This window comes from Oncorhynchus keta, chromosome 18 (genome assembly GCF_023373465.1).
Source record: "Oncorhynchus keta strain PuntledgeMale-10-30-2019 chromosome 18, Oket_V2, whole genome shotgun sequence".
NCBI lineage: Eukaryota > Metazoa > Chordata > Actinopteri > Salmoniformes > Salmonidae > Oncorhynchus > Oncorhynchus keta.
The window spans coordinates 24,486,617-24,508,375 of NC_068438.1; the positions used below are offsets into that span (position 1 = coordinate 24,486,617).

Below are 21,759 nucleotides of genomic sequence, written 5' to 3' on the forward strand. Positions count from 1 at the left end.
CGTAACCCGGAATTTCCATCATATTTGGAAGGTGTGCATTATGGGAAATTGTGTTTCAATGGGGAGTGTCCACTTTCAGTTTTTAGCTCATTTCAAGTTACTTCCACGACGTTACATATAGAAGCTGATACCCGTTTTGTCATTGAAGTTTGTTTTGATGATTGTTATTACTGGTGGTGGCTTTTGCATCTCTGCACAAAACATTATGTTCTTGTATACAGAAAGAGGCTTATAGCTTCAGACAACTCCTCCGGTCTCCTGACACAGTGGAGGAGCTGCATCACATTCTGGAACCAGAGCATCTAAAGGCTCCAAGCAGCTCACCTGGGATGCAGGCCTCAGGTAGTATGTCTTCCTACACAGTTTATTACCCAGATGGGTTCTTCATTCTGAACTAGAACTATGAAATATCCTTGTTCATGGTACTGAGGGAGAGAGGAGAATGCAGAACATGTTATTGTTAGACATCAGGTATCCTATGGAAAGGAGGAGGGCCACAGTCTGCTTTCAGGTGTTGGGTTGTAATTTGAAATACTTGCTACACCAGAAGTTAATGGTTATCTCTAGGAGGAATGTATATGGTGGGGTCAATTAAGGTTGTGTGAGCCAGGGGCTTGGAATGTTATTGAGTAAGGGAAAGGCAATCACATGGTTGCGGTCACTGATAAGGTATGATGACAATAACACACACCCTAGTCAACTCCATTACTGCAAAAGGTGACCTGTATCATGCAAGGGAGTTGCCACAGTCATTTTTCAGTAGTTACGCGCCTCAGAGACTAAGTGTAAGTGGTCTAACGTGTAAACCTACTGAACTGAACTCTTAGCAATTGAGTCGACAGCAGTAGAGCTATTGGAGGACGGGATCATTGTAATGGCTGGAATGGAATATATGGAACAGAGTCAAACATGGTTTGGTTTCCATATGTTTCATAGCCTTCCATTCCAGCCATTACAATGAGCCCATCATCCTATAGTTCCTCCCACCAGCCTCCTCTGGTCAACAGTGAGACCTACCATCAAGAGACTTAATCCATTACACTGTGTGTGATCTGTTCTCTCTCCAGGCAGGAGAGACACTTGTCAGTGGTGGAGCACTTGGTCTGCTGCCATGAACTGCCATATGAGGGTGTGTCGGCTGGGTGAGGAGCTCCTGCCCTCTATGCTCTATGTATGGAGACAGATGAGGCGCAGCAGCACTCTCAAAGAGGAGATAGTAGAGTTATTCAACCTGCAGCTCTGTGTACATCATCTCAAGGGTCAAATACACAAGACACAGGTATGGCTGGAATGTTGTGAATAGACTGAAGACTGAAAAAACACCATTGTCATACGAATCTGTTTAGATGTTAAACAATAAAAACTGTGTAGAACAACAGACAGGTGTGAAGTGTTTTCATCACTGAAACCCTTGATGAAGTAGTATGCCATTTTAGATCATGATTGATACAGCCCATCTGATATATTTTCTTGCCCATGCCACCCCTCACTGTTCCAGGAGCCTATGCTGAGGACTGGGCCAAATGGCAGAGTCTACTCTATAACCTCTATGATGCCCTGGTGACTGAGATCAGCCAGATTGGGAGCCGGGAGAAATATGCCACAGGGTTGCGCCACATTGCTGTGAAGGAGAACCTTATTGAGCTAACTGGAGACATCAGATGATAAATCTAAGATCCTTAATTTTCACATCTTGACTTAATTTACCATTTCCAGGCTAAAACCTGAGCTGTGCTGACATAGTTCACCTGTCTTTAAGATGGTTTTGGTATTGTTGGTCTCATCTTCATGTTTTGGGTGTTTGACTGATTCTTAGCTCTATAGCGAAGATTGTAACCTTCAGATTCTGGATGTGACTCAGGCCCACCTCAGAGCCACCCAGAGAGGAAGTCCCCAGGGCACGCCCAGCAAGTGCAGACACATCGAGCTGGGCTGGGAGGTTCTACGAGACCACCTGCAGCCACACCATCATACCATGGTGAGAAAAGACTATCACACCAAGGTTCAGTGCTCATTAACTTGCCAAATATACTTATATTTAGTGCAGTCAAACTCTTCATATCTCAATATCCTCTGTGTTCCCCTACTCAACAATACAATGCTCCTATATAAGCTACAGATGACATTAGTGTTGACCTCTAAGTACCCCTCCATCGTGCCTGGCTAGGAGCTGGTTCCTCTGCTGTCATGTCATATAAAGTCACTTCCTCAACATTTGATTTACTAATTTACTCTTTGCAAATTACAGTGCATTGTGCTTTTAACTCTGAATGACCATTTCAATGTCTGTCTGTGTGCAGTGTTGCTGATCTGTGTTTGGCCCAGATCCTTCTCAAGGTCCTGTTCCTAAGCTTGGGCACTGGGTGGGACCATGCAGGGCCGTGGAGGGGGTCGGGCCCCCCAGCATCAAGGAGAACATCATGAGCTGGCTGCTGATGAACGAACAGAGTGAAGAGGCAGAGGAGAGCTCAAGATCACACCCTATCATCTGCAGTGGGCAGTTTATCACTGGGCTCATATCTCATTTTTATTCACGCTTAACCGCTCTGCTAGTGTTGTCTAATTGGGATTATTTTGCCTTGATACAATGTTTTATGTCTGTAATTGTTTTAACACATCCCTAATACAAGTTTGTGTCTTATTCCTCTTTGCCCAGGGATTTTCCTCACAACCTAATTCGCAGAATCCTTGTGCCTTTGACCCTCAAAGACACCCGAGCTGGCCTTATGTTTCTCCTCGGAGCAAAGGAACTTGAGAGGTGAGGGAAATGGGATCCTAAAACAGATCAATTTAACCATATTGTTATCAGTAGCGAGGTTTCCATTAATTTGGTGACATATTTTAATGTGAATATTCTCAAATCTGCATAAAAACAATATTCGCATTTTCCCACCAGAGATGTTTCCATCAAATTGACTTGTTGCAGATAAAAGGCTGTGCGTGATGACGAAGTGCATATAAAAATAACTTTTGCGGTTAAATTCCCACATACTGAATAAAAAATACAAGTTCAATTTTCAACTACTGATGGTTTTGCGAATGTGCCCAGCGAACTACTCGCAGATACAGTGTTCTAGGCTACTTACATGATGACATTATTATGGATAAGAGCACGATTATTTTTATTTGTCAAACGGCAGCCAAGCGTCGATCATCATGTCACCAGAATATGACCCTTGATATTTATTGGAAAGGAGAAATAAACTCACCATTCATTTATTTAATCTGTGGCCTAATAATGCATGCTTTCCTGAGTTGTAGTGGGAGGACCACACAACATTTACTCACATGACTCCAAGTTTACTACGATATGATGGTTATTATATCAATACTGGTGCATAAAGGTGTTTCCACTGCCATTTCTCGCATAATTAATTTTACTGACACAAAAACATCCCACCTTGTTTAGAATATTTTTTAGTTTTTGTCAACATTTGGAAAGTTTTTACTGAGAAATTTGCTATTTCTATCAGGCCAGTCTTTAAACTTTCTGTCATGTACTTTACTCGCATAAAAAGTTTTGATGAAAACCTGGCAGGTGTCCAAAAAATGTTGGGCAAGTCAGTATTTTACTTGGCAAGTCAGTTAAGAACAAATTCTTATTTACAATGATGGCCTACCCCGGCCAAACCCGGACAACGTTGGGCCAATTTTGCACCGCCCTTTGGGACTCCCAGTCACAGCCGGATGTGATGCAGCCAGGATTCGAACCAGGTACTGCTGTGAAGCATTTTTCACTGAGCTGCAGTGTCTTAGCCCACTGCGCCACTCCATAGATTTCATGCTGCCTCCAATCTTTCCCTCTGCTTAAAGTGCTGTGACTCAAGACCAAACTCAAGTGAAAGCGAAAGATAGCCTGAATGAGATTGAGAGCATGTACCTGCAGTTCAGTTTCAACGAGATGCCCTTTGACTCCATGGTGAAAGTGAAGGGAGTGATGGTGTCCTCAGCTATTACACCAATGGAACACTCTCACCAGCCTTAATGCCATCACTGAGGCTAATGTCTATGAAGTTAAAAAGTTAATATTTACATGTTTAACATGTCTACCATGCATGCTCTCTTCCATCCATAGGCTGTTCTTGGAGATGACACCGGACAGCGGACACCGGACATGCTTCCTCTGAAATGCCAGCAGACAGCCTTTGAGAACGTCTACCTGAAAGCCTAAGAAGGGATGAGGCTCCAGGTAAACCTGTCTTTCACATGTTACTCTGACAGACATTTTTATGGCCAGTCCATCTCACTATTCCTCTGCCCTCCCTGGTGTGTGTCACAGAAGAGCAGCTCTCCTGAATACCTGAATGACGAGACATTTAACCGCAAGGCCACGCTGCTGAAGAATGTGTCGGTGGTGCTGTGCTGCAGCCCCGTCTGTGAGAAACAGTCCCTCTTCGCCCTCTTCCAGTCCAACAAGGAGAACAACATAGAGGAGCCACTCATCAAAGAGCTAAGGGCAAATCATTTGGCTACACGTATTTACAGTCTCATAAGGTTAAACTGAAAGCACTTTATAGTGTAGGTGGATAACTCAGCCTTTCCACCGTCACTACATACAGTATCGCTGTCTGACTACTATCAGTATGCTATGATATTGACAGACTGAATGTTAACCTGGTTTGTCCCTCACCCCATGTAGATCCTGGGCAGTGAGTCCAGAGTTCTGGGCTACAGAAGTGTGGAGGGGTTTGTTAGCTCTCACCTGGATTACCTGGTGGCAGAGGGGCTGGGCTAGCCTGGCTATACCCTGGAGTCCTTCTCCTACACCCTGCTCAATCACCCCACTCTCTTCTACAGGTAGTTGCACATGCTTAGTTTACATTATACTTTAGCCCATAAGTTGTATGACCATAAAATAACTTTTAGTGAATTTACTGATCTGACAGAATTGGAGTGACGGAAGCAACTCCTCAGTACAAGGCACATGACAGCCCACTTGGAGTTTGCTAAAAGATACCTAAAGGACTCACAGACCATGAGAAACAAGATTCTTTGGTCTGATGAAACCAAGATTGAACTCTGGCTGAATGGCAACTGTCACGTCTGGAGGAAACCTGGCACCATCCCAACTCTCCTTCCGTGGCCTCCAACTGCTCTTAAACGCTAGTAAAACCAAATGCATGCTTTTTAAACATTCGCTGCCCGCACCCGCTCGCCCGACTAGCATCACGGTTCTGATTTAGAATATGAGGACAACTACAAATACCTAGGTGCCTGGCTAGACTGTAAACTATCCTTCCAGACTCATATCTCCAATCCAAAATTAAATCTAGAATCGGCTTCCTATTTCGCAACAAAGCCTCCTTCCCTCACACCGCCAAACATACCCTTGTAAAACTGACTATCCTACCGATCCTCGACTTCGGCGATGTCATTTACAAAATAGCTTCCAATACTCTACTCAGCAAACTGGATGCAGTCTATCACAGTACCATTTGTTTTGTCACCAAAGCCCCTTATACCACCCACCACTGCAACCTGTATGCTCTAGTCAGCTGACCCTCGCTACATATTTGTCGCCAGACCCACTGGCTCCAGGTCATCTATAAGTCTATGCTAGGTAAAGCTCCGCCTTATCTCAGCTCACTGGTCACAATAACAACACCCACACGTAGCATGCACTCCAGCAGGTATATCTCACTGGTCATCCCCAAAGCCAACACTTCATTTGGCCGGCCTTTCGTTCCAGTTCTCTGCTGCCAATGACTGGAACGAATTGCAAAAATCACTGAAGCTGGGGACTTATATTTCCCCCACTAACTTTAAACATCAGCTACCTGAGCAGCTAACTGATTGCTTCAGCTGTACAGTTGTGGCCAAAAGTTTTGAGAATGACGCAAATATAAAGTTTCACAAAGTCAGCTGCCTCAGTTTGTATGATGGCAATTTGCATATACTCCAGAATGTTATGAAGAGTGATCAGATGAATTGCAATTAATTGCAAAGTCCCGCTTTGCAATGCAAATGAACTGAATCCCCAAAAAACATTTCCACTGCATTTCAGCCCTGCCACAAAAGGACCAGCTGACATCCTGTCAATGATTCTCTTGTTAACACAGGTGTGTTGACGGGTGTTGACGAGGACAAGGCTGTGAGTGTTGACGAGGACAAGGCTGGAGATCACTCTGTCATGCTGATTGAGTTCAAATAACAGATTGGAAGCTTCAAAAAGAGGGTGGTGCTTGGAACCATTGTTCATCCTCTGTCAACCATAGTTACCTGCAAGGAAACACGTGCTGTCATCATTGCTTTGCACAAAAAGGGCTTCACAGGCAAGGATATTGCTGCCAGTAAGATTGCACCTAAATCAACCATTTATCGGATCATCAAGAACTTCAAGGAGAGCGGATCAATTGTTGTGAAAAAGGCTTCAGGGCGCCCAAGAAAGTCCAGCATGCGCCAGGACCGTCTCCTAAAGTTGATTCAGCTGCGGGATCGGGGCACCACCAGTACAGCGCTTGCTCAGGAATGGCAGCAGGTAGGTGTGAGTGCATCTGCACGCACAGTGAGGCGAAGACTTTTGGAGGATGGCCTGGTGTCAAGAAGGGCAGCAAAGAAGCCACTTCTCTAAAGGAAAAACATCAGGGACAGACTGATATTCTGCAAAGGGTACAGGGATTGGACTGCTGAGGACGGGGGTAAGGTCATTTTCTCTGATGAATCCCCTTTACAATTGTTTTGGGCATCTGGACAAAAGCTTGTCTGGAGAAGACAAGGTGAGCGTTACCATCAGTCCTGTGTCATGCCAACAGTAAAGCACCCAGAGACCATTCATGTGTGGAGTTGCTTCTCAGCCAAGGGAGTGGGCTCACTCACAATTTTGCCCAAGAACACAGCCATGAATAAAGAATGGTACCAACACATTCTCCGAGACCAACTTCTCCCAACCATCCAGGAACAGTTTGGTGACGAACAATGCCTTTTCCAGCAGGATGGAGCACCTTGCCATAAGGCAAAAGTGATAACTAAGTGGCTCGGGGAACAAAACATCGATATTTTGGCCAGGAAACTCCCCAGACCTTAATCCCACTGAGAATTTGTGGTCCATCCTCAAGAGGCGGGTGGACAAACAAAAAACCCACAAATTCTGACAAACTCCAAGCATTGATTATGCAAGAATGGGCTGCCATCAGTCAGGATGTGGCCCAGAAGTTAATTGAAAGCATGCCAGGGCGGATTGCAGAGGTCTTGAAAAAGAAAGGTGGGGATTCAATCTTGCAACCTTTCGGTCACCAACGCTCGAACCACTAGGCTACCTGTCGCCCAAATACAGGTGTGCCAAGATTTTAGCGTCATACCCAAGAATACTCGAGGCTGTAATTGCTGCCAAAGGTGCTTCAACAAAGTACTGAGTAAAGGTTCTGAATGCTTATGTAAATGTCACATTTCAGTTTTAGATTTTTTATACATTTGCAAAAATGTTGCTTTGTCATTACGGGGTATTGTGTGTAGATTGATGAGATGAAAACACTAATACGTTTTAGAATAAGGCCATAACGTAACCAAATGTGGAAAAAGTAATGGGGTCTGAATACTTTCCGAATGCACTGTATAAACTAGGATTGGGATCCAGTCCTTTTCACTTCATCCCCTGAATTGGCTGAATTGAAATGGAATTGGCCCAACCCTGGTGCCATGTCTACCAACCCTTTTAGGGTGCGCTAACTACAACCAGCAGCAGCAGCCAAGTGAACCTGCAGTAGAAGCTGTAAAAGCAGTCTTAATGTCTGTCTCTCGGACAGACCTAACTTTCTGTATCACTGTTGGACTTTCCACAGCAAATCTACTGCCTGATTCACAGTAACCTGGCGGACATTGTGGTGGAGCTGTTGATGACCCTGTATGATGGGCTGCTACTGAGGAGGGCAGAGGGGACCTGAGGAGGTGCATAGGATAATGTTCATTACACATCACTCCTTCACACTCCACAACCATTTACATTTTACATTTAAGTCATTTAGCAGACGCTCTTATCCAGAGCGACTTACAAATTGGTGCATACACCTTAAGACATCCAGTGGAACAGCCACTTTACAATAGTGCATCTAAATCTTTTTAAGGGGGGTGAGAAGGATTACTTACCCTATCCTAGGTATTCCTTGAAGAGGTGGGGTTTCAGGTGTCTCCGGAAGGTGGTGATTGACTCCGCTGTCCTGGCGTCGTGAGGGAGTTTGTTCCACCATTGGGGGGCCAGAGCAGCGAACAGTTTTGACTGGGCTGAGCGGGGACTGTACTTCCTCAGTGGTAGGGAGGCGAGCAGGCCAGAGGTGGATGAACGCAGTGCCCTTGTTTGGGTGTAGGGCCTGATCAGAGCCTGGAGGTACTGAGGTGCCGTTCCCCTCACAGCTCCGTAGGCAAGCACCATGGTCTTGTACTTGCATTCACAACCTTTCATTGTCTGTGATGATATGTTCCATGTTCTCTCTAGGGAACTGGACCCAGCCCCAATCCCACCCTCTTTCAGCTCCAATGTTATCAAAGCCACACTGGACTACTTCAGCAAATGTCACAGTGCCAGTCACCAGTCGTCCCTGGTGGCCATTTTATCCAGGACACTGGTAAAATGCTGTCCTTGTCTCATAATTGTGTTGCAATTGCTGTAGAATGTTATTATAACACAATGGAACAGAATTTGGCTTTACAAAATTGAGTGGTTTCCTGGGCCCAGTTTAAAAAAAAACATTTAATCTGGAAAGGAATCCGGATTCTGTGATCAGCTTGTGTTGTGATTCTAGATCTCCATCCAGAGGATCCTGCTGGCGGTGTGTCAGAAGGCAGCTGAGACGATCAATGCCTACGAGAGGATCCCAGGGCAGTGATTGGAGACATTAGCCTGTGTAGTGTGCTGGTTTTCCTGACTCTCTGTGGTCACTAAAAGATCCCATGGAATGTAAGAGTAGGGGTGTTAACCCTGGTGTCCTGGCGAAATTCCCAATCTGGTTCTCATACCCTCATGGCCACCTAATCATCCCCTGCTTCCAATTGGCTCATTCATCCCCACTCCTTTCCCATTTAACTATTCCCCAGGTCGTTGCTGTAAATTATGTGTTCTCAGTCAACTTATGTGGTAAAATAAGAGTTAAATCAAATAAAACACAACCACTTTCCAAATGACTTTTGGGCATTTACTGGTGTATGAAGTTACCGTCCCTTGTGTTCCTCTGTATAAGCCCTCCCCTTTGACCTGCCCATCATGCCGATAAAGAACCTATAAGATGTCGTCATTCCTACGATGGAGATCAAGGTAGAGAATGGGTTTGATCATCTGTGGTTCCCTCACTAATCAATCACTTGACATAATTGGATTTTTGTTATGCAATAGGATGTTTTGCAGCCATTTTGCATAGAATTTGCACTGTAATGTATGTATACACCATGTCACATGGTATACTTGCCACCCCTACTCTGCTCTCCACAACAATCATTACTATACCTACAACAAATATTTTCTTAAACATTTCGCTATTCCTCTGATGTACAGTACCAGTCAAATGTTTGGACACGCCTACTCATTCAATGGTTTCTCTTTATTTGTACTATTTTCTACATTGTAGAATAATAGTGAAGACATCAAAATTATGAAATAACACATATGGAATAATATAGCAACCAAAAGTGTTAAACAAATCAAAATATTTGAGATTCTTCAAAGTAGCCACCCTTTGCCTTTATAGCTTTGCACGGTCTAAGCATTCTCTCAACCAGACTGTAATCAATTATTAGGTTTCTGATGCAACGTTTATATGAGTAGTTTTCTTGTGTTGCTCAGAATTATTTTAATCAAATGTCTGATATATAATCTATTTGATTCTAGTATAGGTTCATTGTATCATAGGATAATAAATAGCTGATGTTAGATAAAGATAATTGGCTGTTGTACGAGAGAAATTGAGAGCCTACTCCCTCGAGTCAATCTGAGGTATTTAAATATGGACGGTTCCACACGAAATATGGATGGTTCCACCACCACTCATACAGACCTGACACCTGTTTGTTCAGTGTAGTGTTGAATGAATGGACTCACCTCAACAGGAGGACTTGCAAGTAAGTGTTTTTATTTATATTTTCTTACCTATAGAATGTGCCTATGCAGTTTTGAATGTTTTCTGTGTCTTATTTCCTACACCGTGGATATTAAGAATGAATAAATTGTTTTGTTTCATTGACTTCTAAGAATTGTAAAATGTCATATCTATAATAAGATTTCCTTAAGACAAAATTACCACTAATCCAGTAAGTTCCTCACTGTCTTCTGCATACTGTACTGTCTCCCCTATGCTTGAAGAGTGGTCTTGGTAGTTGCTCTTGAATGCAAGAGTAGAGAAACAGAACCTGCACCATGGTGCTCTCTACTAGTGTAACTCTTTATTCATAATATTCAAGTGAATGGTGAATTTCTTTTATCCAGGTTGGAATACAGGCCGGGCGTTTTATCACGTTGTAATGAGAGCCTTTACTTTAATCTGATCAATTTAATTATATACAATCACAATTTTGGCACTGATACATTTAAACAATCGTGAGTTTAAATTAAAACTGCACCTGATTTTGTTTCAAACACCTTTGCAAAAAAATATTTAACTTTTTGAAAATACAGTACAATACTTTTTTTTGGCCAATGCATTTCCCCTATTGAAATCATGGGTAACATAAAATGTAGAAAATATTATTTAACATAGAAATACTCCAATATAAATGTGGCCTTACAAATCAGGTTTCTGTATGTCTACTAATGGTGAGGTTTTGAAATATTATACAATCATTCATTTTGACTTAAATATCAACTACACAATGTCATTACAAAATCCTATTAACACGGATTGCTTCATTCTCACTCATACAGATGGAGTGATATTCATAATTTGACACTTTTGATAACTTTTTACAGTTAAACAGAATGTCGCAAACCCATGCTAGTTCCCATATGAGATGGCTGTGACTTGATAGCATTGTAAACGACAAGGGACGTATATCAACCTATGTGTATCATCTTCTATTGTCTGACCTCCTGGTTGTACTTTGAATAAAAACATTTAGTCAACTCCAACTCTTAATAAAACAGCTTGACAAAGGACATTTCCTACAAAACTTTCATCACACAGCAAAGAACAAAATTGTAATGAAAGAATGGTAATGATACCTATGGGGAACATTCAACAAACTTGAGTAATTTACAATATGCTATTTTGAGTTGAGGCTTCTGAGAAGTAAAAAGAAACATGGCTGTTTAAGAGATCTTAGGACCTTGTCTCAGGTGAGAGCAGTGCACTTCACTACCATGTTGTAGGCAGTGGGGAATCAGCAGGAAATATGTGCAAGAAGAGACTGGGCTGGCATAGATAGCATTCCTTTCTGCTACCCAACCAGTCTAATAATGTGTCTAAATTAAATCAGAGGTTGCTGTGAAACTGGAGTGCAAAAAAACTGGTAACATCTAAACTAAGAAAAGCATTCTCTGGTCAAACTACAGTCTCCATGATGTGTCCAGAGAACAGTCCTATTGGTCACTGCAGCCCCAACCCCTCCCCTCTCCCTGCCTCAGTAGAATTGGAACTCCCGGTGGCCATCGTCGTCCTACCCGAGGCCCGCCTCAGTCATTTGATGCGGTGGCGGACCAGCGAGGACTCATCAGTGATCTCGCCGGACCGGTCTCGGTGACGACAGGGCAGGACGAGGAGGAGGAGCAGGATGAGGAGCACCACGACACAGACGGCCACCAGGGCGTAGGAGATGACCCAGAGAAGGGGCTCCTTCAGCAGCCCTCCAGCAGCACAGTCAGATGCCACGTCTGCAGATGAGAAGGGCCCAGAGATCTCTGACACGGCTATCCCACCGTTCACTGCAGAGAGGAACCAGGGTTATAATAGCTAAGGTACTGTGGAATGTAAGAAGTGTATACAAAGAGCACTTGACCAGGCGCATCTAAAGACCCAATAATAATGTCTCCAGCACTCACCTGCACATCTGCTGACAGCGAAGCCCACTCTCTTCTCTGCCCGGTCGAAAACGACGTAGAAGCCCTCCATGACGGTTGCTCCTATCACCAGGCCGTTGGCTGACGACGAGATGCCGAAGCGGAAGCAGTCCAGCGTACCGTCCACATCTGTGATTGGCTGGATATACAGCTGTAGGGAGCAGCCACACTAATGTCAATAAAAGAGCTGTCGGCAAACAGATCTAAAGCTCATAACAAGATGGCTGATGTTGGTTAGAGTAAGCAAACAACAAACACAGAGGCAACATGGGGGACGTTTGTTGTGTCACCTGAGGGAGGATGGAGATTTTGAAGGACTGGCTGGTGTTGGTGCCTCTCAGGTAGATGGACAGTTTGGGGAAGAACCTCCACGGTGTCTCCCCCTTCAACCAGCAGGCCAGTTTAGTGCCACCCCAGAACCCTGAGGTGAAGTCCTGGATCTGGACCATAGAAAGACAGCGATGGATTAAGACTCCAATAAAATTACTCTGAGTTGTAAGAAAAAGGTGTACTTTACATAGATAACCACTCATTTTCTCTCAGATCCGTAGACCAGAACAAAGTTGCCATATAGGGGTGGACAAATATAAGCCATGGTATAGAAAGGAAATAAGTTGCAGTGTCCTCAGTCTACACAGTTACTGAAGTGTCCTCAGACAACCAGGTTATCCTAGAAGTTCTTTGTCATTTGATCATGGGCACAGCGGCTGACATACCAGAGATGTTCTTGAGATGGCCTCAACCACAGCACTGAACACATTCACAGGCAGCCGCAGAAGAGTGGTTCCACTGTCCACTATGGCTTTATCCTTGTTGTACTGAGAGAAGGAGAGAGAATGAAAGAGAGAGAGAGGAAGATGTATAAAGAAAGTTGCATATTTCATTTCAGAAGACCTTGATCAAACAAAAAGCTGAAATGTCCACATTGGTTCCTGGAAGGCTTCAGAAACAGGTTTACCACATTCTTGTGTCTCAGCTCAGGCATGCTTTATTAACTGTTGCTTTATATCCTCTTTCCAGACCTGCACTCCAGGCTCATCCAGAAAGAATGCTCACTAGAAACAGCCTTAGTCTTATGGCCACGGTTAGGCTTTGTTCCTCAAACCTGACGTGTTGTGCAGATTTGAAATACTTTGCAAACCATTTAGACCAGGAAAGGGCAATTCAGAAAACAACAGTGGACAGTTTGTCTCATACCTCTTTGCAGTCCAGATTTAGATTCTGATCCCCAACCTCCAGCTTCAATACTTCCACCTGATAGTACCACTCTTCCTTTATTGGGGTGTACCACATGGACCCCAAATACAATGTTGGTTCAACCCCTCCCATGACCTGAAACAAAACAGGGTTTTCATTCACTTGACAAATTAATGAATACAATGATAGCCTGAATACTGTAATACAACTACAATGGCATGCCTTAGCAATGTTTGGCATTGCATTGCAGACACTGATTACACCCCACTATCTCTCCCATCTGCTGCGCTCACTCACGTGGTCGGCTCAACCGCGACTGCTCTTAAAACACCAACAGACCTGCACTCGGCAAGGGGCTATCTTAGCTTAATTAGCCACTCGCTAACTAGATTGGGTGTCCAATGGGGCAACGCATTGAGAGGCGCAGAGACTTGCTAGCTATAATGCTTCTAAGAAGCACCATGCCGCTCAGTCTAATCCACCCTTGAAATGTTTATCTGGTCTGGGCGTCGGGAGAAATATTACGCCAAGCAATTGCCTAGCGTGTGTGAGATGAACAGCCTCAATAATCATCTTCTTTGACAGTACAACAACCAGCCTTTGTAAGGAAGTCCCCCCCACCCCACCATTCACTCCTCCCATTCATAACCTTTAGCTTTCTCCTCCTGACTACTCACAAGACTTCCCCCCGTGGGGTCGGCAGTGGTGCTGGCTGACAACCCAGCTCCGCACATCTGTAGGGAGAACACATCTGGGATGTCTGTCTGTCGTACCACGGAGTTAAAGAAAGGCTCCACCGAGGAGTCAGGCTGGGAAACAGGAGACATAAACACAAAACGCTCTGGTCATTAACTTAGTGTAAAATAGTGTAACGTATTGGCGGTCCTATTGGTCAATAGTGAAGCTGTAAGCACAGAGAATGACAGGAGAAAGTCTTATCAGTTATCACCCTGACTAAACAGGATCCCCCCCCCCCTCTATACCTTGATATATATACCATTTGAAGTCAAGGGCCAGATATATGCATGTGATGCATGACAAACATTCTGAAAATCATCTGAACCTGAACAAAGCTGAGATCCACAGTACAGAGTGGTCACTGTATGTCAATGATTTAAAATAGTTGACCTCAAAATCTGCATAAGGCATACATTGTGTAAGCTCAGAATAGCCTAACCAACATTACGCCCCATGGTTCTGTGTGATGATGAGATCACAGTTCCATTCTGAACAGTATCATGTGTGTGAACCTTCTCCGGTTGAGTTAATTTGATCTTTGATAACATTCAGCAGCTCTTCACGCCCCACCACGCTTACAGACACCACTGTGCCAAATCAAACAGACATGGCGATATCCTTCATATCCAGAGTCTCAGAGGGCATGAGGACCCCACCCCCCCTCCCCATTTACCCGAGCCAGCAGGGGGTAGGCCAGACCCAGGATGCCCTGCCAGTTGACCCCTGGGAGGAAGAATCCGTCGGAGGAAAAGATGGTGGCGATGTTGATGGTGAGGGTGCCAGCGATGCTGGGTATGAGGACGCGGTCGGTGCCCAGCTCGCCCTCCCAGTTGCCCTGGGTGTACTTGACGGCCACGCCCCTGCCAGTGGACTTGTACGTACTGGAGCTGAACAGAGGGACAGTCGGGGAGATTAAGCAGCACTCTTAGACAAAGGAAATCTTATCAAATGAATGCCTGAGACAATTATAAACAAACATAATTTATACTACAATCTGATCATGTTTTATGAGATTGATGTGAAACACTGATTATTTAATTAAGGCATTTTCTAATATTATGAGGCCACCAAATGTAATGCATAGCCTTCTCATTGACCCAATAGAAAGAGTTTCCACGGAGCAAATATGCGAGCCTGACTCACAGTGCTGTGTTGAAGAAGTGTGTGATAAAGGGATGTGCTGCTGCAGCCACTGCAAAGTTACTGCTTCCCGTATCAACCAGGATATTCAGCTGGAAAAACAAAAGAGTAGTGAGTACTTTATCAGTCATTCAACCATCTGCATTACTCCTCCGCACCCCTCTTTAAGACACCATAAACACACAAACTGACTCAGTCAGCGATCGTGATTTGAACAGGGCAGGTTATTTACTATGCTTCTGACGTCTGAAGATTTGGAAAAAAAAGCTCTCTGGTCTGGTATCTTTTGAAAAAACATGCCCACGTTACTCCCGCCCATTGCTCCATAGTCTAAAACTCTCTCCATCCTGGTATTTGTCAGCGGTGTGCGAGCAGGAGCGGAACATGAGCTAGCAAAGCAGCAGTTGAGATCTTGTCGTCTCAGGCATAAATTCAACTAGGGGAACTAATGAGATAACCAACTTCTGTCACATCGGTGACGCACAGAAGGGTCATTACTGAACATTCCTCATCATTAAAGAGGCTGTGCTCCGCTCGCAACAAAGGAGTTTATTTACCATTTAAATGTGTTAGGCTGCTTAACTAGCCTTTAAAGCACTTTGGATTGATGGAGGAGAGGCAACATAAAGGGAACACACAGGAAAGCGGTCTGCTGGTGTGACATTACACTTCCTGCGTCTTCCCTAAAGCAGCCTGAGGAAAATGTGATTTTCGGGATATTTGTTTCCATCCAACTAAAGCATGGGCTTCGTCAAAGCTAAGAATAAGAAGTAACTCATTCAGAAATTTTACAGTGAAGACCTTACTTGACACCCAGACAAAACAAATGTAGCATTCTGCTCTCAATAAATAGGCTGCTCGAGTATTCTGCATTCTTGTTGTCGACCCGGTTCTGAGAAGAAAACAAACCCAGTTAAGCAGGAACCATTGATGACCGACAAAACGGAGTAAATAGGCTTAGCTATCCCTCACAATATAGGCTATACAAAAACCCTAGCAGGATCTACACACAACACCCAATAATGACAAAGTGAAAACATGTTTAGACTTTTTTGCAAATGTATTGAAAATTAAATACAAATTATTAATTTACATAAGTATTCACACCCCTGAGTCAATATATTGCTACCATTTGGTAGCGATTACAGCTGTGAGCATTTCTGGGTAAGTCTCTAAGAGCTTTGGACACCTGGATTGTACAATATTTGCACATTATTGTTTTTAAAATTCTTCAAGCTCTGTCAAAAATGTAACTAGGTTATTACTTAACTCCATTGTATATTTGGCAATGGCATGCCTTATATTTTATGTTATTGTCCTGCTGAAAGGTGAATTTGTCTCTCAGGAAAGCAGACTGAACCAGGTTCTCCTCTAGGATTTTGCCTGTGCTTAGCTCCATTCCATTTCTTTTTATGTATAAAAAAAATAATAAACTCCCTAGTCCTTGCGAGGAAAAGCCTACCCATAACATGATACAGCCACCACCATGCTTAGAAATATGAAGAGTGGTACTCAGTGATGTGTTGAATTTGCACCAAACACTTTGATTTCAGGATATAAAGTTAATTTCTTTGCCACATTTTTGGCGGTTTTAAGTTAGTGCCTTATTGTAAACAGGATGCATATTCTGTACAGGCTTCCTTTCCACTCTGTCATTTAGGTTAGTATTGTGGAGTAAATCCAATGTTGTTGATCCATCTTCAGTTCTCTCCTATCACAGCAATTACAAACTCTAACAGTTTTAAAGTCACCATTGGCCTCACTGAAATCCCTGAGCGGTTTCCTTCCTCTCCGGCAACTGATTTAGGAAGGATGCCTGTATCTTTGTAGTGACTGGCTGTATTGATACACCATCAAAAGTGTAATTAATAACTTCACCCTGCTCAAAGAGATATTTAATGTCAGGTTTTTAAAAAAACAATCTACCAATATGTGCTCTTCTTTGCGAGGCTTTGGAAAACCTCCCTGATCTTTGTGTCTGAAATTCACTGCTCGACTGAGGGACCTTAAAATTATCTGTATGTGTGGGGTACAGAGATGAGGTAGTAATTCAAAAATCATGTTAAACACTATTATTGCACACACAGTCCATGCCACTTAAGCACATTTTTACTCCTGAACTTATTTAGGCTTGCCATAACAAAAGGGGTTGAATGCTTATTGACTCAAGACATTTAAGCTTTTCATTTTAAATTAATTAGTAAACATTTCTAAAAACATAATTCCACTTTGACATTATGGGGTATTGTGTGTAGGCCAGTGATACAAAATCTCAATTTAATCAATTTTATATTCAGGTTGTAACAACAAAATGTGTAAAAAGACAAGGGATATGAATACTTTCTGAAGGCACTGTACTTCCTCAAAGCTCTGTTGCGTCCCTATTAGTTGGACTGGCCGAAGTCCCACCACTATGGCTTTGCCATCTGAAACCCTACTGCCACCACACAGATGGCAGCACGCCACTCACGCTGGGCCCAAACCAGAAAGACCATCCTGACGCAGCCTGTTGCGGAAAACTAGGGGCATTTCCTTGTACCTCCAACCCTCTCAATCTTCTTCCGTACTCCCCTAGCTTGGCTGGGCGGAACCACCAGGCAAATCCCTTCTCTTCCCCATCCCTGTGCCAGCATAGCGGCTTGGTCGCCTGTGGTTGAGCCTTGCCTGGCTAATTAGCAGAGGCTCTGTGGCGGGGATGTGCATCTGCTACCTGTTTGTACCAATTAGCAGATGTGAGGCACTCCAGCCGACACCTCGGCTTAGCTGTGACGGGGCTAACAGATGTGGCAATTAGTGGTTCATCTGAATAACGCCTTGTTTAACACCAGGCCTTTAATTATATCATAGATAGAACTGTTTGAGGATTGGTGTTATTGTGCCCCCCTCCCCTTGTTCTCCCCCCTCTCTTCCCTCCCTACCTCTTCTCTCCCCTCCCAACCTCTCATCTGATTATAGTCAGAAGTGCTACTTAGCCAGGTTCATTTTAGTGAGGTCAGATTCCTTTAGTGTGATTATTCCACTAATAAGCACAAGGAAATGACAAGGCAGAAATATGCTTGATAAGATTGTGGGAACCAGAGTCTGGCTGTGCCATAGCCATGGTATCTTGCCAACACCCAACTCTTGGTCCAACAATAAAAAGTGTTCCAGCTAAGAACACACTGGCTTTATCAATAACATACTAACATATTGTAAACATTCCAAAGACTGAGAAGTGTGGGTACCTAAAACTGCATGCAATTAGGACCAAATGGCAAAACCAGGCATAAATGAGGACAGGGGGAAATAGATGGTGATGGAGAGGGAGATATTTATATGAAACCTAGAACAAAAGAACAGAAACCGTGGGCCACATTCCTCCAGATCCATTGGTGGAGTTTGAGCAGATTTCAGCTTTCTCCCTGAGCCTTTGTGCCTCATAATCCTGGTCAGCTGCCTGGCCAGTGGAGCCCAAGCAGAGGCTCGGGTCTAGCAGCATCATGTGAGCTCATGTGCGTGGGGGCTTACATGGCAGAACTAGGCCCTGGGCTCAGAGCTGGCTGCAGTCTCACTCTCGCCGTCACCCCCTCCTGCCCGCCCGCCCGTGCCCCAGGGGCTAACAGCCTCCCCACACCCTCTCTCCAGATCACATGCTGGCTAGAAAAACTATTTGCAGACAGACAGGCTTGGTCATAAGTTAGCCTACTAAATATCATGGCCTAAATGTGAACATGTATTGCATTATGTAGTTGAATTTGTAGGCTCTATTACAGTGTATTAACAACACACACACACACACACACACACACACACACACACACACACACACACACACACACACACACACACACACACACACACACACACACACACACACACTGAGAATACCAAACATTAGGAACACCTTCCAGTGCTTGACTGGAGCTCAGAGAAGCAGAGTACTGGCACCTCAAATTTTCTACTGCTTGAGCTCCTATTCCTCTTATAGAATATTAGCTCAAAAGTATTGTGGAGGTCCTGCACCTAAATATAAACAATACCAGCACCCAAAATGAGTACTGGAACACAGTTCAGTCAAAGTCAAGCACCTTCCTAATATTGAGTTGCATCCCCCCTTTTGCCCTCTGAACAGCCTCCATAACACCTCCACAAGGTGTTAAAAGCATTCCACAGGGATGCTGGCCTATGTTGACTCCAATCCTTCCAACAGTTGTATCATGTTGGCTGGATATCCTTTGGGTGGTGGACCATTCTTGATACACACGGGAAACTGTTGAGCATGAAAAACCCAGCAGCGTTGCAGTTCTTGACACAAAAAGTGCGCATGGCACCTACTACCATTCCCCGTTCAAAAGCACTTAAATCTTTTGTCTTGCCCATTCATCCTCTGAATGGCACACATACACAATCCATGCTTGAATTGTCTCAAGGCTTAAAAATGATTCTTTAACCTATCTCCTCTTCATCTACACTGATGGAAGTGGATTTTTAAAAAGTGACATCAATAAGGCATCATAGCTTTCACCTGTTCAATCTGTTATGAAAAAAGCAGCTGTTTTGCATACACACACACACACACACACACACACACACACACACACACACACACACACACACACACATATATATATATATATAAATAAATGTCTACTTCATTCGATTACATTTGGACTAAAGAGGTCAAGAAATGTATTCCACATTGAAAGCTTTAAAACAATAGGTCATATTTGTTTTACCTTTTGACCAGGGGTACCCAGTGTCATCTCCATGTAGTAACCTCTGCCAGAATCGCCTTGTAAGTTATTGACCATGTCCAAAAAGTTCACTATTCCAGCTGGATCAGATGCCAGGGACAGTCCATTTTCTGAGGCTTGTATTAGTTTCAGAGGAGTTAAATCCAAATCCAAAGAAGAGTTAAACTTACCTGTAAATATTTTAAGTGGAATGGTATAGAGAGATTTTGCCATTCCAAAACAGAGCATGATAAATAATGCTCTAATGGGGATCGAACCGTTATGGTAAGCCATGGCAAATATTATTCAAGTCAAACCTCGGAAAATGTCCAGCTCCTTGTTCAAAGTTTGCTCCTTAGTTTTCAGCTTGGCCATCATTAGACCTCTAGTGAGGTAATCATGTTGAACGTGATGTTCAGACGACGACGCTGAAGAAACATAAGAAACGACCTCGGCTTTCAAATTCAGACGCTTTCAGAAGTTTACTACTCTCTCCAAAAGTTATTTGCCTTATTTATTATTTTGGATGGATGACTTCCTGAATTCCATATCACGGATGTGACGAAGTGCCACCACTTTTATTTTTTTGGTCAGGGAAGATTTGCTTGGAGGGCGCCTATGGGCGCACCATAGAGATAGTTAGAGGACTTATATCTGTGTCTTTTTAAGCGTATGTGACAGCATGGGCAGCGTCAATGAGGCTACAACCCATAGCAATCCCCACCCAGTTGACTACTAGGACTACTTTAACATGGTGGAAGCCCTCAATGGCGCTGCCCATGATAAAATGTACTTTTGGACACTAGAGGCCTCTATCATTGTCAACGTGATTTCCCTGTGTTTTGTATATACTTCCACACTATGACTTTGGAATAATACTGTAAAATTGTGAACCTGATGATAATGCTGTTTTAGTGTAAGAGCTGTTTGAAAAGACCGGCTGAAATTTCTGCCTGTTTTGGTGGGATGGAGTGATATCACCATACAGTAAATTAGTTAATAGACCAATAAACAAAGAAAATTCCCAAACTCTGCCAATAACAGCTATTATTCAGTTTCCCCCTCCCTACTCAGATCACTCCCACACTAACTTAACATAGTAGGCATAAAATAATTGCCTAAAACTAGATCCCCTACATACTGGTCTTGAGGAGAAGAAGAAAAACTGTCCAGGGGAGGGTCTCTTCTGCACTGTTCAACCAATCTAGTCAATGTGGAGGAGAAGTTAAGATAGTGTCACCTTGTTATTAATGTCCAAAAGTGGAAGTCAGATTACAGGCTCTCTTTCCATTAACCCCTGAAAACTGGAACATCCGGCTGCTGGGAAACTCCCAGATAGTTGTCGCAAAATTCTTCCTTGAGAAATTGCAATTTGCTAAGAAACTATTTTTTGTTTGTTATTTTTTTACCAAATCAAATCAAATTGTATTGGTCATACACATGGTTAGCAGATGTTAATGCAAGTGTAGCGAAATGCTTGTGCTTCTAGTTCCAACAGTGCAGTAATATCTAATAAGTAATCTAACAATTCCCAACCACTACCGAATACACCCATCTAACAAGTAATCTAATAATTCCCCAACAACTTCCTAATACACACAAGTCTAAAGGGGTGAATGAGAATATGTACCTGTAAGTATATGGATGAGCGATGGCCAAGCGGCATAGGCAAGGTTCAGTAGATGGTATAAAATACAGTATTCATGTGATATGAGTAATGTAAGATATGTAGATATTATTAAAGTGGCCTTATTTAGAGTGCCATTGTTTAAAGTGACTAGTGATCCATTTATTAAAGTGCCCAGTGATTGGGTCTCAATACAGTATGTACATGAGATATGAGTAATGTAAGATACGTCGACATTATTAAAGTCGCATTATTTAGAAGGGGTATTGTTTAAAGTGACTAGTGATCCATTTACTAAATTGTCCAGTGATTGGGTCTCAATGTAGGCAGCAGCCTCTCTGAGTTAGTGATTGCTGTTTAGCAGTCTGATG

At 43.4% G+C, this 21,759-nt stretch overlaps 2 protein-coding genes across 7 annotated transcripts; one reads left to right on the forward strand and one right to left on the reverse strand.

Annotated features, from left to right (window-relative positions):
• Nucleotides 1–58: 58 nt before the first annotated feature.
• On the forward strand, nucleotides 59–9,114 carry LOC118397488 (serine-protein kinase ATM-like). Of its 5 annotated transcripts, none has more exons than XR_004828425.2 (9): nucleotides 59–342; nucleotides 1,068–1,279; nucleotides 1,499–2,493; nucleotides 2,657–2,758; nucleotides 4,076–4,189; nucleotides 4,280–4,797; nucleotides 7,779–7,884; nucleotides 8,429–8,558; nucleotides 8,736–9,114. XR_004828425.2 is itself a non-coding variant. In XM_035792273.2 (2 exons), the coding sequence occupies exons 1-2, from the start codon at nucleotides 8,364–8,366 to the stop codon at nucleotides 8,817–8,819; spliced, it is 279 nt and encodes a 92-aa protein (XP_035648166.1). In that variant the 5' UTR covers nucleotides 8,074–8,363; the 3' UTR covers nucleotides 8,820–9,114. The 5 variants fall into 5 exon arrangements, 1 of the variants encoding a protein (XP_035648166.1); XR_004828423.2 differs by having other exon boundaries at nucleotides 1,499–1,978; nucleotides 2,301–2,758; XR_004828424.2 differs by having other exon boundaries at nucleotides 1,499–1,978; nucleotides 2,326–2,758.
• Nucleotides 9,115–9,508: 394 nt separating this feature from the next.
• Nucleotides 9,509–20,330, reverse strand: LOC118397489 (beta-secretase 2-like). Of its 2 annotated transcripts, none has more exons than XM_035792274.2 (9): nucleotides 19,765–20,330; nucleotides 15,053–15,141; nucleotides 14,583–14,796; nucleotides 13,849–13,980; nucleotides 13,172–13,306; nucleotides 12,691–12,792; nucleotides 12,265–12,414; nucleotides 11,957–12,125; nucleotides 9,509–11,839 (listed from the first exon to the last, which is right to left on the reverse strand). In XM_035792274.2, the coding sequence occupies exons 1-9, from the start codon at nucleotides 20,053–20,055 to the stop codon at nucleotides 11,595–11,597; spliced, it is 1,527 nt and encodes a 508-aa protein (XP_035648167.2). In that variant the 5' UTR covers nucleotides 20,056–20,330; the 3' UTR covers nucleotides 9,509–11,594. The 2 variants fall into 2 exon arrangements, with proteins under 2 accessions (XP_035648167.2, XP_035648168.2); XM_035792275.2 differs by lacking the exon at nucleotides 19,765–20,330 and adding an exon at nucleotides 15,282–17,122.
• Nucleotides 20,331–21,759: the final 1,429 nt, after the last annotated feature.

Bases quoted from the DNA above. Each gene is read 5' to 3' on its own strand.
- LOC118397488 (XM_035792273.2), top strand. From the start codon at position 8,364: ATGGTCTTGTACTTGCATTCACAACCTTTCATTGTCTGTGATGATATG. The intron at 8,559-8,735 runs GTAAAATGCTGT...TTGTGATTCTAG, and splicing joins CCATTTTATCCAGGACACTG to ATCTCCATCCAGAGGATCCT.
- LOC118397489 (XM_035792274.2), bottom strand. From the start codon at position 20,055: ATGGCTTACCATAACGGTTCGATCCCCATTAGAGCATTATTTATCATG. The intron at 13,307-13,848 runs GTGAGTAGTCAG...GTTTTGTTTCAG, and splicing joins ACCCCACGGGGGGAAGTCTT to GTCATGGGAGGGGTTGAACC. The intron at 12,415-12,690 runs GTATGTCAGCCG...TCTATGGTCCAG, and splicing joins CCATCTCAAGAACATCTCTG to ATCCAGGACTTCACCTCAGG.